Source organism: Megalobrama amblycephala, linkage group LG23, assembly GCF_018812025.1.
Source record: "Megalobrama amblycephala isolate DHTTF-2021 linkage group LG23, ASM1881202v1, whole genome shotgun sequence".
Classification (NCBI taxonomy): Eukaryota; Metazoa; Chordata; class Actinopteri; order Cypriniformes; family Xenocyprididae; genus Megalobrama; species Megalobrama amblycephala.
In genome coordinates this window covers 26,518,928-26,537,258 of record NC_063066.1, presented here as the reverse complement: position 1 = coordinate 26,537,258, position 18,331 = coordinate 26,518,928, and the positions used below count along the sequence as shown (strand labels likewise).

The window sequence follows — 18,331 nt, the reverse complement described above, 5'->3', positions numbered from 1 at the left end:
TGATCTGAAGCAGGGGAGTCTCAAGAGAAGGTTATCCCAGTATATTTTTCTGTTGATATGAAAAATCGGGTAGATTTAGCAATACGGCAGGTATAGGATGTAGATTACGATGTTATGATGAACTATATGCCTTTCTCCACTGACGTTCTAAGATGTTCAAAGCTTTTCTAGGGATACTTATTTTTAGAAGGTAGCTGTCTGACTTGCGAACAAGAATGGTTTGTGTAACATTAACATTATTAGTTGTTTGAAAATTTAAATCAAGCAAAAGGCTATTAATTACCATTATGTGTCCAACGTTGTAAAAAGCGATATCATTGTGAAGCGTTTGCCTAAGTAAAGGCTGATTTATACTTCTGCGTCGAGTGTACGCCGTAGCAACGGCGTAGGCTGTGCGTAGCATGCGTAGCCTATGACGTAGCCTGACGTGCACCTCTTCAAAAATGTAACAACGCGTCAAGTCTAAGCGGACCGCAAGCGCTCTGATTGGTCTGCTAGAACCCCTCCCTCGGGTCATTACCTATTTGCCGCTTCTCTGCCGTTTCTGTTTGTAAGCTTCTCTGACAACATACATGATGAGCTGCTTCTTCGGCTTTTGTTTTGATACTCAACATGACCACGGACACCGCCTCCTAGTGGTCTGCATGCACGTCGACGCGGACAACGACGCAGAAGTATAAATGAAAACAGACGCATAGCCTACGGCGCAGAGGCTCCGGCGTAGGTCCGACGCTGAAGTATAAATCAGCCTTAAGTTGACAGTTAAAACTGTTGACTACAGGGGGACTTTAACATTTATAAAAGATTAATATATGCTAAAAAGGCACATGTTAGCTAGTGTCAGTTAATACCTTAAGTTAACAAACCTTATTGTAAAGTGTTAAGGGCTGTTAAAGGTGCAATATGTAATATTTTTGCAGTAAAATATCCAAAAACCACTAGGCCAGTGTTATACACTTTGTTAACTTGAGTACTTACAATATCCCAAATGATTCCAACTATTTGTAAATCGTGAGAAAATTGCAATTTTAACCAAGGCTCCGGGACGTGCGAGGAGTCGCCTGTCAATTGCATAATACCGGCGTTAACCCTTGGTCTGCCACGGTTTCTGGTTTTATTTTGTAGAAACCAATGAAACACCAAAGACGCTTTAAAATTACACGTTTTAATAGACAAGGGAACAACTGTTTTGATATATTTATAGACAGAAAACTAATTGTTGTCATATAGCTCTACACGTTTAGTCTTATTGTTTAAATCTAATTTTCTTGATTTTTTTTTCGAGGACCATGCTTTACCATGCCTCAGAGAAAAACACTATTCTGTCAAGTATCTAACATAGCATAATCAGATGTAGCTTTATTTTTAGTAACAGTAATACAGCATTTTCTCCATCATACAATACGTTTTGAAAAGGAATCGCATGCCATTTATCAACAAGCCATCCAGCATTTAATATGATATTCTAAAATTGATCTATCTTACTGCAGTGTCTCTCAAACAAGTGTCTCATAGCAGCCACTGAGCGAACACACAGAATAACGTCATAACATCATTTTCAACGCTCTCAAATGTATCGAATATGATAAACAGAGCTGCGCTACCTCATACTCATGACTGGAAAAGCAGAAGCAGTGCCAGCAACTGTGGCATAATAAAAGTTCTGCTGCTCGTGAGGCGTGTGCAAACGTTCAAGCGGCTTCGTTCAGCTCCCGCAACACTCGGTCCTGCTCTGCTTCATTCTACAGTAACATTAATAATGCATCCATGAACATGATTTCTTCCTGAGCCCTATCCCTATTCTTTTGCACCGTCCTTTGAGGTGGAGACCATATGTCCCAAGATTCCACTCTCAAACTTGGCATCATCAAACTATGCCTTTGTTTTGAATAGGCTTCTAGCGGACAGAATTCTTACATACTGCACCTTTAACACCAAGGACAATATATATATATATATATATATATATATATATATATATATATATATATATATATATATATATATATATATATATATATATATATATATATATATATATATATATATATTTATTATATATATTATATATATATATATATATATATATATATATATATATATATATACACTTTATAGTTCCAGTTATTGTTAATCATTCTCATTCTATGAAAATAGGGAAGTTCACAGCAAAACTTTAACAATAAATGATAAACAGTGTTAGATTCCCCCTGACTGTAAAGAACTTCTGCATTTAAAGTGGCAGACAACATGAACAATTATAAACAACTTATAATAAACAATTTTAGTGTCTATTGGTGTTTTAATTATAATTATAACTAATTAGTTCATTATAACTAATTTAGTTATAATTATAGTTATCATTAAAACAGCACTGAACTGCCATAGCACACAAACGCTGAACTATCTTTTGAACAGACAAAGAAGAATGTTTACTTCTACGTATGATGAAACAAAGCTGTTAAATACATATGCAACAAGGACAAATGACAAGACACAGCAGAGGTCACTTAGCAGAAAGGGGTGAAATGGCACTAAAATAACCTTCAAAACAGGTCTGAGTTGTTGTTTAAATGCTCTACAACACATCTAAGACTTCAAGGGGGCTTAATAGAAACTGTCAGTCACGGAGTGATGCCACAGCTCTGCAGCAGCCGACAGCAGTGGTTTAAGACCCACGAGGATAAGAGCGATGAATGAAAATAATGGAATCATCAGTGGTTTGTGCTCTCTGTCACACACATACCTCTCCCAGCATGTAATGGGCAATGAGACAGAGTGCAAAGAGTGGGACATAAATCCTTTAAGTGCCACGCCTCCGTCGCTCAAACGCGCATTTTATCTACTCGTATTTAAATTTTATAAGAGGTCAGATCAGCTCCAGACCTGCCCAGGTGCTAAGTCGCACACAGCTACAACATGCTACAACACACACACACACACAAAAGGCCAAAAGTGAGTAAAGAGGTCAAATGCCATTTGTGTGTCATAACCTTGGTATTCGGAAGGGTTTTAATGTGGGCACCATCATTAAAACTATTAATAATAAAGGTGTGCCGTTTAAAGTCTTTTGCTAAAATGATCCATTCAGATTATCAAGTCCCTCTTATTTTCCGTCATATTTACAGCAGTTAGAAGAAAGTGCTTTTAACATTTATAGCCAAACACCATGATCACACACACACACACACACACACACACACACACACACACACACACACACACACAATAAATCTCATGCAACAAACTCTAAAAGCCATTTGACTACAGGGTATATCGCATGGCTGGATAACTGTTTAAAAGCAATGCCCATATGACAGGCTTTCATACCATAATAATACCAAAGATTTATGTTTTTTCATTAATCATAGTACAATAATATTCTAGTGTAATATTCTAGCTAACTTTTCCCAAATTGGTGGTCAGCGTCGGGGAACAACTGCTACTAGGGATGGGTAATTTTTTTCCATTTAATCTCAATTTGGCGTGAAATGTATCAAAACTTTGAAGAAATTAACTATGACCGATCTGAAGCAGAGGAGTCTCAAGAGAAGGTTATCCCGGTATATTTTTCTGTTATGAAAACTCAGGTAGATTTAGCAATATAGCGGTTGTATGATGTATATTAAGATGTTATGATGAACTATATGCCTTTCTCCACTGACGTTCTGAGTTGTTCAAAGCGTTTCTAAGGATACTCATTGTTAGAAGACAGCTGTCTGACTCATGAACGGAACATGGTTTGTGTAACATTAACAACACATTATTAGCTGTTTGATAAGTAGTCAAGCAAAAGGCTAATATTAATTACCGTTATGTGTCCGATGTTGTAAAAAGTGATATCATTGTGCAGCATTTATGTCAGTAAGTTGACCGAATGGATCTGAGCTCGCGTGTGAGTGGAGGTGGGACTAATTAGCATATTCATATATCCACATATACTAAATTAAGCAAGGGTGTTAGATTTACATTCAAGGTATTTTAAGTCATGAAGATCATTTAAATATGTCATCTTGGTGATCAAAGATGAGTTTTAAGGGATAAAATTAAGGGATAAAAAAAATTGGATTATAAATTATTGACTACTAACTGACTGTGTTTACGAGAATACTTGCTGAGACAGGTATTTCTGACGTACTTTTGTCTATGTCCATCCAAGTGAAAGGTGACAAAAGAGGAATCAAATTTGTGTGCACTCTGAATTCTGAAACGTGCCTCTCTCTGTGTGTGCTGCTGTGTTTCTGGAATGGTTTATAATCTATTGAAAGTATAAACTGGCAAGACACAACACGTGCAAATGATAAACTTTCACTCTATGGTGGTTAAACTTGCAATTAACCCGCAAATCACAAGTGTACCAAATCAGGGTCCGTATGGATCACGGCTCAACCCCTAGCTTTTGTATTAGACCCCACTGACTTTCATTGCATGGAGAAAAAAGGCATTTTTCAAAATACTTTCTTCTGCAGAACATGAAAGATAAGTCATTCAGGTTTGGAATGACATGAGGTTGAGTAAATGCCCACATTTTGGATGAACTATCCCTTTAAGCGAAAAAATTAAATTGAGTGCAGTAAGCTTCCTCTAAAATGGACAAACTGTCTCAATATTTCTGCAATTAAAATTGCTTGGACAAAAAAGTACCTCATCCATCTCTCTGAAAAGACTGGGATGCGATTTTAACAGCTAAATGATCAAGGACCAGGTATGCAGGAAACCATCTGACAGCCCATGTGTGACAGATTTGCGTTTTTATGGAGAGCTGTAAATTTAGCAAAAGCCTCAGGGACAGTAAAGTGCTCCCCTGATGCACTGCATGTGGTGAGATTTGCTTTAATTACGCATTCAGATGAGGTTACAATGAAATGCACAAAGTCAATTTTGCTTTTTTGCAATCTGGGGTAGAAAAAAAAAAAAACATGTTTTAAAAGTGTCCTGGCTTTTTAAACATTTTTTTTAAAGAAGCTGCAGGAACTTTTGACTCCAGCTTAATTAACTTTGGTACATATTTGGGGAAATCCAAAAGCCAACAGGTTAGCAAGGACTCATTAAGGCTCGGCTTTAACAAGCAGGTGTCCCTATACTGAATTTCCTAGAGCAGAAAATTGCTGCAGAAAAGGTCAAATGGTAATGATCTGCACTTACTGTTCAAATGTTATCGCTATTTATGAAAAAGGGAAATTATTCTGGGGTGGTAAGACAAAAATCATTTTAAAAAGCACTGTTAGGTGAAAGAACAAGTAGAGGAACGATAGAAACAAGGCTCAGTTGAGGCTTCTAAAAAAACAGAAGGGAGTTGTCATAAAACAAGACTGGATGTCAATCTTCCTGAATGCCCATGGCAAAGAGGAAAACGTGAGAAAGAGAACAGACGGAGAGAGAGGTGTGGGTGTGTGTGGGTCTCCAGTTCCATCTCCTCCTCCGTAAGGCCTTGAAGAGTTCGCATCTGTCTTTTCACAGATTCTTCAGATGTTTGCCTTCAAGTTTAAAGAATTTAAATGTCAAAAGCTCAACACGTCAAACCTTATTACTTCTATCTCGCCTAGTGTACAATCACCTCTACAACAAGAGTCTAGGGGGGTCTGAAATGTATTATTAATAAAATGCAGCAGAAACACTCAGAACAGACACAGTGTGTGAAGTAGTCGCGAGAGGGTGGAATAATTAAATACGTGCTTGAACCGCAGCACTCAAAACCATGAGCTCGTGCTCTGTAAAGTGAAGAGGCTTGTTTGTTTAGCTGTGCTCTGCATTGTTAATCATCCGGATAATCAGTCTGGGTTGGACTTTTAGGTCGAAACCTGATTGACTGACCAAGTTTGGGTTTACAGCACAGATCTGGGCACTCTGTTTAAAGACCCTGCATAACAATTACACATCTTTTCCCAACTAACAAAGGCTTGATCAATCTCTGTGCTAATCAGCAATTAATTACAGTCTATTTTTGAATGGCCTTAAAAACGCTTAAGCCAAAAACAGGATGCGGCAGTCCATTACAATTCAATCTATGTCTTTGGTTTTCTGCCTACATGCAGCATTTCTGCTCAACGATAATGAAACCTGTTAAATTCAGGTCGCAAAACAGTGATTAAAACATTAGTATTCATGATAAGATTACATCAATTATGAATTGAGGTTTGATTATTTTGAAGCGCTGTTCTAAAAATTCATTTTAAATATGTGACTGAGGCAAGAATCAAACTGAGGATATTAAACAAACATGGGATGAAAAAAAAATAATGCCAATTTAAGCAACTTTAAAGCATTTGCATTCAAACGCTAGAGTCAGAAAACAATGCATCAAGCACTTAGCTTCGTCATCACAATGCCCAGAACCTGAGCAGCTGTACACTGCTATTTTATTAAATTTTCATAAACATTCATAACAAGCCGCTGCCTTAGGCTATAACTACAGAACTTGGGTTTCAGATTAACCTTTCAAGACCTCTCATTTAATTTATAGAATATTAAAGTCTGCTTTATGCAGTCAATTTGTGGGAAATGCACGTATGCAATCAAACCTCCTATCTAAAAAGTGAAATTTGTAGAAATTTGATGAGTCTGTAATGAAATGCACTTCCTGTCTTGAAGAAAAAAAAAATGCAACATTGTCTTCAAATCTATTGTGTCAATACATAATTTTGCTTTAATAAATTATTAAGTACAAAGTTTCAGCTGGGAGTTTTATTTGGCGGTTTGAAAAACGTAAAAGGGAGGGTAAAAGCTAGCTAAAAAGACCTCCAATTGCAGAGTCTCAGCTGCGACAAAGCGCCCATATGCTGTCTGGCCAATATGTCCTTCTATCAAACTAAGTCACTTCAAAACAAGGCAGTTCCTTTATTCCAGGAGAAATCATATGGCTAAAAATTGAATTTAGGACACCAATTTAATCTCTGTATTATTGCGGACCTTCTGAGTTCAATTTAACGACACAGTCAGAGCACAAATTGGATGTGAGACTAGTTATTCAACTCTAAAAGAAGGGGGGAGGAGCTGCACCTGTCTTACTCAAATCGAAATTTCAGCCTATTGCACCCAGTACATTCCTCCATTAAGCAGAGGATAAAAGAGTGAGAGATTGAGGGAGAAATATCTTTGCTACCTGATAAGGAAATCCTGAAAGACTAACAAAGAGATGTTAAGAAAATTTTTCCTGCATTAAAATTCCAGAGATGCCCAAATGTTAGCAATATGGCAAAAGACTTCAAAGAAAGCACCTCAAGATTTAAAAGACTGCATCCACATTTAAATCCATCTACAAATATTGTATAACCCTTTCTCAGATTAACAAAAAGAGAAAAATTAATGTAGTGTATGGCTGTCCATACACCATAAGATGAAAAAAAGATAAGTTAATGTCTTAAAATAATACTACTACTACCACTACTTCTAATAATAGTAATAAAAATAATAATAATATTTTTATTTGCAAGTATTAATTTCATTCATACAGCTAGTATGTATTAAATTGATTAACAGTGACAGACTTTTACATTGGTTACACAAGATTTCCATTAGAAATGTTCTTTTGAATTTGGCTGCCTACAAAGGCAACATTGCAGGCACACTCCAGACTCTACATTTTATATTTAGTATTGCGTGGTTAGCTTTGCAACATGCTAAAACTAAAGTCATTTGCTGCCTATGTAAACAATAGCTCACTGGGTTTTTTAAGAGAGCTTGTGAAAGGTATTGTCAGGTAAAGTGCCGGCCAAAGCATCCAGAGGCTCCAGGAGGATTTGCTCCAAAAGTAGCCGAAAAGAATGGACATATCATCTCCCTCATCTGTTTCTCCTATCTGAACGAGTGAGCAGCCAAAGCCTTGTCATGTCAGCTGCGCTTCAGGGCTGAGGAGCAGTGTTTTGTGTGTTGGGGCAGACACGCTGCAAAGGCCTAGTCAAGTAGAAAACCTGTTTTGAAACATCCTGGACACTGCTTGGATGAATCTGTAGCTAAAATAAACCAGCAGTACAAAGGATGAGCAAAAAAAAAAAAAAAAAACTATCACAGAAAAGTCTCATGGACGGTGCTTGTGTATTCAAAATGACAGCTCTCTATCATTTATCTTTGTGGGAACATATAGGATGGCTCTATATCATTTATCTGTGCAGGGACATAAAAAATTCTATACATAAGATGGGGTTCTTCAATAGGTCCTGTCCAATTATATTAGCATTTCTCACGCAGTCATGGCAACATCGCTAATATGGGAAGACATGGCAAGCTTATTACACAGATAGCCGCATATTAGTGATTACTATCACTGGCTGGAATCAATCTGGTATGATTTTTCCATTCCAGGCATAAGCACTCTTCATGAGGATCACTTGAAATGGCACTGGAAATCGAATGTGTAATTTGACTTTTATTGAATGCTTGTGCCTTATCCATGCCAAACCCTTTGCTAGATGTTATCAGACAGCCATTTTCAGGCTCTCACTCCGCAGAGTTAAAAATGGACAGTAATGACAGAGGCGCTCGCTCACGGTCCTGGTCTGGAGTTACACAGAACCAGCAACGAGCCATCTGGAGCGCGTCAGCTCAGGTTGCAGAGAACATTGCCATGTTTCCAGACAGCCGAGGACCTGCTGCTTGCTGACGTTTTGAAAGACTGACATAAATAGTCGCTGACACCTGTGAGACATCGCCTCCCCGAACATCATCTTCAGCGGTTTGTGGCACAACACCACTTCGGCTGCCCACACACCGCTATTAACGTGTGACAGAAAAATTATGTTACCGTGTGCTAGGGGCATAGAACTTATTTGAACTTTGAAAAGGGCCATCAAGCATGAAAAACTCTTTGCAATACAGATTACGAGCTTTCCCTAGATATTTAGAAAGCAAAAGATCTGTAGTTATTTCCAACAAACAAAACAAAAACAAAAATTGACTGGTCTGAAAGAAAAAGGCTACTCAATTTCAAAATGTAGATGGAGCAAGAGGTTGGTTAAAAAAATATATATATCTGCCTTAGAGAGAATGTGGTAAGAAAGGATAGAAGGAGACAAGCAGTGATGGTACAAAGCAAGACATCCAATGCGTCTAAGAAATCGGAGGAATAAATCAGCCTGAGAAGGATAATGAGAAATGAGCTAGGGGTTTTAAAGTAGGGAATTAAAGTAAAATTTTACATGATTGCATGTGTTTCTTTTTTCAATTATAGAGCACTCCACACCAGCCTGGCCTAAAAGTGGCCAATTTTCTCTCAGTCTGGGGCAAATACAACCAAATGTGTCAAAGAACTTACAAATTCTTCATTTACCAACCTGACCACAAGCATATCATATCACCCACCGCACTGCATGCCGCAGGGGTGTAAAACGGTTGCTTTCAACCAATATTTCTTTAAACTACTCAGGACTTTCAGCGAAAAAAAAAAAAAGAATGTTACTACAAAACAATAAATGATGCAGCTAAAAGAAAACAAATAAAACCAATACCGGTGAGCAAACAAAGCGAATTATTTGAAAACAACAGCAGTCAAACAATTCAATGCTCAGCAGGGGGCTTGTGTGTGCTGAACCCCTCTCTTCAAAAGCCAGACGGCACAGGACAAATTGTGTTGAGACTGAAGGTCTTTATACAACACAGCCCGGCGAACGTGATGTGTGCACTGTCCCTGAAATAAAACTCCCCTCTCCTTCCCTGCAGGAGAGCGTCTGTCTCTGGTAGCAGGTGGGTACTTGTCGTCGTCATTTAGGGATTTGGGACTGCAGAAGGGGGGGAAAAGCAGCAAACGAGAAGGAAAAACAGTATTTGACGTGCACCTACATTGCCCATGTACTCAGAGAGCAGATCCTGCAGAGCCTGCCGCACAGAGTTGCATTCAGCCACGATTCGCTCGCGCCGGTCGTCACGCGTACAAGACGAATCGGCCATGAGGGCGGCGCCACTTATGATGCTCTCCAGACGCTCCTCAAGAGAAGGCCGGAACCTCTCCTCGCTGAAATTCAGCGGGTCCACGATGATCTGCTTCTGCAGGGGGAGAAAAAGAGAGAAAATAGTGCATTAATATTGAGAAAGTGCTTAATCTTCCTCAATCGTCTTGCTCCCTCTACTTTTAAAAACATCTTATGCTCTAAAATACTGCATTTCTTTACAAACTGAGGGGAGAAAAAAAAGTGAGATTTATGCTTTCACATACCAAATGTCCAACTTCACAAGAGTTTGACAGTTAAACGACCGTCATTATTGGCTGTGTGGCCTGAACAGGACTTTGGAATCTATCTCTCTGGACGCTGAGGCACAAGCTGTGATATTCATTGGACGAATCAATAATTCAAAAGATCTGAGATGATGGTCTGGGGCTCCTCATGCAATTTCAGGCCAACGGGTTTTGCTCAATCAAAGGCTACATTAGCTTGCCTGTGCACTTCTATGCCTTTTAAATCAACTCTATGCAACAGACGGCATCTTAAAAGCCATTTGAACCGTCTTCTGGGGCTGAACAGGAGGAAAAAAAGAAAAAAAAAAAAAAAAAAGAAAAGTGAAACAAATGGGACAAAAATCAAGCTTAACTGCACATTATGTAAGATCACAGACATGTAAACCGAGTCCAGTCTTCAACAGAGAGAACCGCTTTGGTAAACACCGTAGTTAGTAAAAGCATATCTTTAAGGCTACTAACCCTAAACAGCAGAGCAACTGGAGTTCAGCCTAGGGCAACAAAATGCAGTTGTGCATATAAATCATTGCTATTTTTCCTTTTTGAGCCAGGATGACATTTTAGATGTCCCTACATGCCCTCTGCTGGGTACATTCACTTGGGGACATCACACTCCCCCTCTCAAAGAATAAACTTGTCAACGTCTGATGAAATTAAAACGATGACAAGAGTCACTAATGTGCCAGAAAAGGGATAGCTGCCTAGGAAGAAAGAAAGTAAATGGGCAGAACAGCAGCAGGTGGAATCAATCTTCAAAAAAAGTGACAATCCCCTTCATCTGATGTCATTTGCACAGTAAAATATTCAACAATTCAGTTGTAAGAATCTGAGATTATTAGTCTCATCTCATCTGACCTCCTTTGCTTGCGTGTCACGTTGGCATGGCAACAAGCCTCTCTCTCTCTCTCTCTGACTCACTGCAAAGTTGTTCCAGCTTCAAATTAAGCAGCAAGAAGTGATGTGGAAAAAATGTGCATGTGTGCTGAAGTTTCTGCACGGTCACCAGGAAATTAAAGGCACACATGATCTGAGGTATTGAGCATTCCCCATCTCATGTGCACACACACTCACACCCACTTTTTCCTGCCATTTAAACAGATGGCATCTGGTTGGGCAGAGGACCGCCTCTCCTTTGTGAGGATGTCTAGTCTCCTGAAACAGCTACTACTAAGAATAGATCAGCCACATCTCCAGCTTGAGCAGTTTTAATATACAGAGGTGTCTGCATGATTAACAGTCAATGACCAAGTCTCACTGGTGCATCAAAACAATACATTGATGAATAGTTTTACATCATGGCACCAGCTCAAATAGATGTGCACAAATAGTCAAATATTCGATCTGTAATTATTATTCAAAAATAAAGATACCATTCGAATTTAGCTATGTTGCTTTGCTGGCCGTAAATGCAGTGAATCCATGATAAATCCCAAGCATGCTTAAACTCGCAGTTATAATTAAATGCACTGGGTGGCATCAAAAGAATTAACTTTTGATCAAATGAATTAATGAAACAGAGTTATATCATCATCACCACAATGAGAAATCACATGAAATCCAAACACTAGTCAACTGAGGAAAGACAACTGTCCATCACTTAGGGCTGAACGATTAATCGAAAAGTAATCTACACCAAAATTCAGAACCTCTAACCGACATTATTTTCCCATGTCGGTTATTTCGTTTTTTTAATCCTGTTAATACTCCCCCCAAAAAAAACATACTACCGCATGTAGCCACGTGACTCTGCCCCATCCAGTCAGCGGCATTAAATCAACACAAAGGTGAACGCCGGTTTAACACTTGATGGTGCGCGAGCAGTGAGCCTTGCGTCTTCACTAAACTTTGTCAGTTGTATTTGTTTTAAGGTTTCCCAGTTTGGACATTCAAGCGATTTTAGACGACTGGATGTATATTATTTCGAGCTACTGTGCTCGCGCAGCTGCATCGCGGCACGAACACTCAGTTTAAAAACTCAACTTATTATAGCATGTATTTTTCTACTTTTAAAGTAACTATTTACAATCCACATCTTCGCAATTAATAGAGAGACGGTATGACTAATTCACATACGCAATCACTCTCATTACGTACTGGTACTGTGCTAATTTCTCTTTATCTGATTTACAACGAGCAGAAATCTGTAAGAAATGTTACAAACCATAGATAAAATAACTGCTGAAAGTGAGCTGTTATGTCACTCTTTCATTAGGAAAAAAATATCCCAATTTTAATAGTCAAGCATATTTACAGTAGCTGCAAACCTTGTCAGTGAACTATGAGGGCAAAAAATAAATAAATAAATAAATAAAATAATCATTCATTAACCATAATCGAGGTAAAATGTTCAATTAATCAAGGTTTTGATTTTCGTCCATCACTGCATTCACGACTGTAGGTAAGTGCAGCTGTACCCCGAGTGAGCAGAGATGATACCTTAACAGATAGCAAAATGTCGAGGGAGATGGGTTTAAGAACAGAAAACAAGTGCTGTTAGAAACGTCTGTCAGCAGAACACATTCCACATGTGGATGATATTGTTTTTCTCCTCATGAACATGTGAAACAATATAAACATGATAATCATAAGCCGACTCAAGTGTATATGTACATTCCGTATGATAATTGGCACGGTCTGCTTTCTTAGCATTTTTTTCCATTTGCTCTGAGCTTAAATGCTTTCTTTATATATTTTTGTTTACACGTCGTTTAATGTTTCCAACTAAAAGAAAACCTTAAGATATAACATAAGCTTGTGTATATTGCCTAATTGTAAGCTTACAAAATGTTACAAAAACTTGAATGAATATAAAAATAAACAAAAAACTTCTCTCGTTAAACGTCATTTAAATAAACGTATTCGAATATTCCTTTTTTTTTCTTCTTTTTTTTGAGTCCAAATATTCTAATACAATATTTTTGAAAAATTCCCATCCCTACACTTAACGGCTGGCACTTGCCTACACCGGATGGGAGCGTTGCGTCAAAATCAAATAAAACCATTTATAAATTGCTGACGCTGTCTACACTGGATACAGCACACAAATGTGCATTCAGTTTACTCCACATACATACTCCACGCACTCGAGTCTGTCGACAAGAGGACAAGCGGAAGAGTAAATGGAAGTGTAAAAGGAACGTTCGTTGTTAACGCATCCTATCCTGTCCTGTCAACAGCTAATTTGCTCATTTCTGTGAAGACTTCAGAAGGATACCAGCATCAGAAACAAGTGGATGGTTTATTTTTATTGGCGTCATGGATCACATCTGAGGGTTATACGTTATGTTTATGTATTATTCTATAACTTGTTCACTCATGGCACAATGTTTCTCCTGGTTTTCCGCTTTCTCATTGATCTCCATGCGCTGAGTAGTAACGGTGCCGCATGATCGAGATCGGCCTGCGAGCCCGTTCTGCAATCGTACTACTCTGTCTAACTGCTCAGGGCTGATCAATGGTCTGTGCAGCTCAGCTCAAATTAGTAGCGCCATTTCATTTCACTTTCGTTTGGTTTGCCGTTTGATGTTTCTCATATGCAAAAGTGGTGGTGGAACCAGCGTGACATTTAACAAAATTTAGTCGCACCGGCAGGATAAAAAGTTGCAAAATGCAATTCTGTCAGGACCACTATCGTCAAATATGATTAACAATGCATAGAGTTTGTATTGGCGGTATGGTTCTGTTCTGGGCAAGAACTCCCTGCGCATCCATGCAGCCTAGCATGGATAAGAGCAGGGAGAGCAGCAATAAACCCCTAGGGTAAACAGAACAGGACCAACATATGCAGATATCATTAAATGTCATAATTTAGCATGTACTGTACACATATTTCAAGAATTAGTCCGATTCAGGGGAATAATAAGGCCAATCCTGACTGAAGAGAGGAGGAGCTGGGGATGGAGGAGGGTAATTTGCTCCTGAGAAATGGAATAGCTGCTGATAATACTGAAGAGCTTATATACGGATGCTGTGATAGGCGTTGTATTCCTGTAGGTAGATGTAAGTCACCTGGGAGTCAGCTGATGCGAGCTTGACTGACGTGACCTGCCAGAACTGACGCTAACGCTGAAGTTTGAGTCTGGAGCCTTGCTATACAGGTTATATAAAAAATGATATATATATAATATTTTAGGGCTGGGTATCGATTCAGATGTCTCGATTCGATTTTCAAGGTGTCAATTTGATTCGATTTCGATTTTTTTATTCAATGAATTCAATAAATTTTCACTGGCCCCACCACAAAAAAATAAATAAATAAAATAAAATATAGTAAATGCCTAGTATAGCCTACCTATATTGTAATAAATAAGGTTATGACACCGAATATTTTAGATACTAGTGAAATTTAACAATTCTTGAATCCATTTGAGACCAGCTAAAACTACTAATATAAATTTCAAAGATTAAAGATTAAGATTAAAGACTATTAAAGATGTTTGTGTTGGATCCAACAACTATGAAACAGTCTGGAAAAAAATTGTCATCTAGTGATTCAAGGCAATGACTACACAGGGTTAGCTGATGTTAAATCATTCAAAATGGCTAAAACAAGACTATAAGAGTTATCACTGGAAATCATTAAAAGAGAAAGTGGTATGGTAATAATAATTCAACTGTGCACTGATCGATCTGCCGAGATGAGCTCTATACAGCATTCCTACCAAAGCAGCATGCAAGGTCAAGAGTAAAAACTGGGCCAATCACATAGTACAGCACAATCAATATAATGGAGGTCTGAAGGTACAGATAATTCTAGCAGCCGCAGGTACGGATAGAGCTGCAGGCTGCGAGAAATCTCGATGTGCTTTGTGCCGAGTATTGATTGGCCAAGAATAAAAAAAATAAAAAAAATCAGGACATTTGCTTCACTTACAATTAACCATGTTACACCATTAGCCTTAGGTCACCACAAATGAATCGTTTTGAAAACTCTTAATTCATTTAAAACAGCTCAGATTTATTGCCTCTCTCAGATACTCAATCTGATGAACCACATGCAACTTAATTTTGTTGCCAGCTTTAAATTTTGTCTCACGGTGCATCCTGCAGTCTGGCTTCACATGATTAAATTAACACTTCCTAATGGTTTTGAGCTCAAAAGGAAAAGGACAAGAGACTGGCAAATGACAATAAAAGGCCTAATGCGGTGGAATCCAACCCTGGGCGTAAAACAAAGATGAAAGATACAGTTGATAAGTCCATCGACAAAAGTGACAAACAATGCATTCTGGGCTCCAGTCAGAGGCAGAAAAAAAGGATGTCAGTTCATTGTTGTAGATAATTGCAGTGTGTAAAAGGGAAAAAGGGAACGAATGATGGGTGGAGGGGAGTGAAAGTGCAAGAACAGAGAGAGATTGACTCATGCTACTACACCTACAGCTCTGTAGATGACTAATGAATTCTGCATTAGTCAATCAACATCCAGATGTATTTGCAGTCAAGGAGCAAGATGAAAAAAAAAAAAAAAATGGTTGGTTTCATCCTAAGAGAGCGAGGAAGCAGAAAGAGAAAGATATAAATATATAATTTTCATATATATATATAGCAGATTCTCAATCTATATCTACATAGATTATATATATAGTAACACAGCATGTGAGCCCCAGAGACAGCAGATTTTGAAGATCAGTGCTTTCTAAAGTCCCTGAACTCAGAGCCAACAACCCCAGAGACAGTTTGGAGAAACAAAGGGAGAACAAAAACTCACAAAACACAACAACTCCAATAATTAAAGCCCCCAGAATTGAGGATGAGAATGCACTTTTGCAAAAAAAAAATTCAAATGGTGACAGAGTGGCATGCTTTGATTTGATGTGCTGGTTCTCTCTTTAGCAGGGCGACGCCACTCCTGACTCCATTGTGTGAGAAATCTTTCAACAGCTAGTCAAGGCAGAGGGAATCTGATGAGCAAACCCTCCTGCCACAAGAGACGAAGACAAATACCTGCAGTGACTGATTTTTCGCAAATTTAACAGGAGGATGCTGAGTGCATTGACTTCATACATTATATATCAAGCTGTGTTGCCCAGGCAAATGTATACAAATCATAACAGAATTGTGGACATGAGCTGAAATAGACACGCTCTAATTAGGAAAGTTAAAGATGAAATTAAGTGCTGTGCTAATCTCTCATCTCAGAAAGCCTTCTCTCATCATTATTTCATGATGGAAAGCATCCATTTCAAAGCAGCAAATAAAAACAGTATATTCTGCACTTCAAGAGAAACACAGTTTGTAAACACTCCTCTAGCGGCTTCAAGCTTCATTAGAGGCACCTGCTTCAGTCAACGCAAAAACTACAGATACAAACGAATTGCACTCAGATCAGTAGAGAGTTTTAAGATGTTTTTTTTTTTTTTGTACATCAGCAGGGAAAACACCCGCTACCAGCCAAAAGCAGTTTTTTGTTTGTTTTTTTGGTTTGGTTGTTTTTTTGTTTAGCAATGGTGGGAAATTAACCTACATTTACTTTGACATTTGTGCAATTACATAAACCGATCAGGCGTAACATTATGACCACCTTCCTAATATTGTGTTGGTCCCCGTTTGCTGCCAAAACAGCTCTGACCCGTCGAGGCATGGACTCCACTAGACCCCTGAAGGTGTGCTGTGGTATCTGGCACCAAGACATTAACAGTAGATCCTTTAAATCCTGTAAGTTTCTAGGTGGGACCTCCATGGATCGGACTTATGTGTTCAGCACATCCCACAGATGCTCGATTGGATTGAGATCTGGGGAATTTGGAGGCCAAGTCAACACCTCAAACTCATTGTTGTGCTCCTCAAACCATTCCTGAACCATTTTTGCTTTGTGGCAAAGCATATTATCCTGCTGAAAGAGGCCACAGCCACCAGGGAATACCGTTTCCATTAAAGGGTGTACACGGTCTGCAGCAATGCTTAGGTAGGTGGTATGTGTCAAAGTAACATCCACATGGTTGGCAGGACCCAAAGTTTCCTAGAAGAACACTGACCAAAGCATCACACTGCCTCTGCCGGTTTGCCTTCTTCCCATAGTGCATCCTGGTGCCACGAGTTCCTCAGGTAAGCAACGCACATGCACCCAGCCATCCACGTGATGTAAAAGAAAACGTGATTCATGAGACCAAGCCACCTTCTTCCATTGCTCTGTGGTCCAGTTCTGATGCTCACATTGGCACTTTCGGAGGTGGACGGGGTCAGCATGGGCACCCTGATTGGTCTGCGGCTATGCAGCCCCTCACGCAACAAACTGTGATGCACTGTGTATTCTGACACCTTTCTATTAGAACCAGCATTAACTTCTTGAGCAATTTGAGCTACAGAAGCTCGTCTGTTGGATCGGACCACACGGGCCAGCCTTCACCCCCAAGTGCATCAATTAGCCATGGCTGCCCATGACCCTGTCGCCGGTTCACCACTTTCCTTCCTTGGACCACTTTTCATAGATGCTGAAAACTGCAGACCAGGAACACCCCACAAGAGCTGCAGTTTTGGAGATGCTGACCCAGTCATCTAGACATCACAATTTGTCCCTTGTCAAACTCGCTCAAATCCTTATGCTTGCCAATTTTTCCTGCTTCTAACACATCAACTTTGAGGACAAATTGTTCACTTGCTACCTACCATATCCCACCCACTAACAGGTGCCATGATGAAGAGATAATCAGTGTTATTCACTTCACCTGTCTGTGGTCATAATGTTATGCCTGATCAGTGTATATTTTAGTTATAAATTCAAATCGATAAACAAATGCACCTAATTGGTTGTAGTGAGCCAATAGTAGGAATAGCCAATAGGAGGAAAGGAAACCTAGCACAACAGCTTCAGGAATTATCCTAACCCAATTACAGCTTGTTAGGATTTATTGCTTTGTGCATTTGTTCAATTTTACATATAAAGTTATATGGAATTTAACATAGGACTACACACTAAATCGCGATTTTTCCTCTTTGTCGCCATCTATTGTTTGAAACCTGCAATTGCTGTCATATGCGGAACAGTTATCTGTATGTGCGTTGTGCAACAGCATGGCTCGTCAGCGCGGATGAATCTAATGCTTGCTGTCAGTCATTGCACCAGTGTGGATACTGAACTTCAGAATCACAGATTCTATGTCTTGAAAGTATGACCAATATAAGAATTTTCACTGGAAAATATCATCTGAACAAGTAACATGTCTG

At 39.0% G+C, this 18,331-nt stretch overlaps 1 protein-coding gene across 1 annotated transcript in view; it reads right to left on the bottom strand.

Moving 5' to 3' along the window:
• The window catches only part of ctnna1 (catenin (cadherin-associated protein), alpha 1), a 111,039-nt gene that overhangs the window by 70,781 nt on the left and 21,927 nt on the right, over positions 1–18,331 (bottom strand). Inside the window, exon 7 of the mRNA XM_048176235.1 lies at positions 9,775–9,978. Coding sequence (XP_048032192.1) covers positions 9,775–9,978 — 204 coding nt within the window. The remainder of the gene's footprint in view (positions 1–9,774; positions 9,979–18,331) is intronic.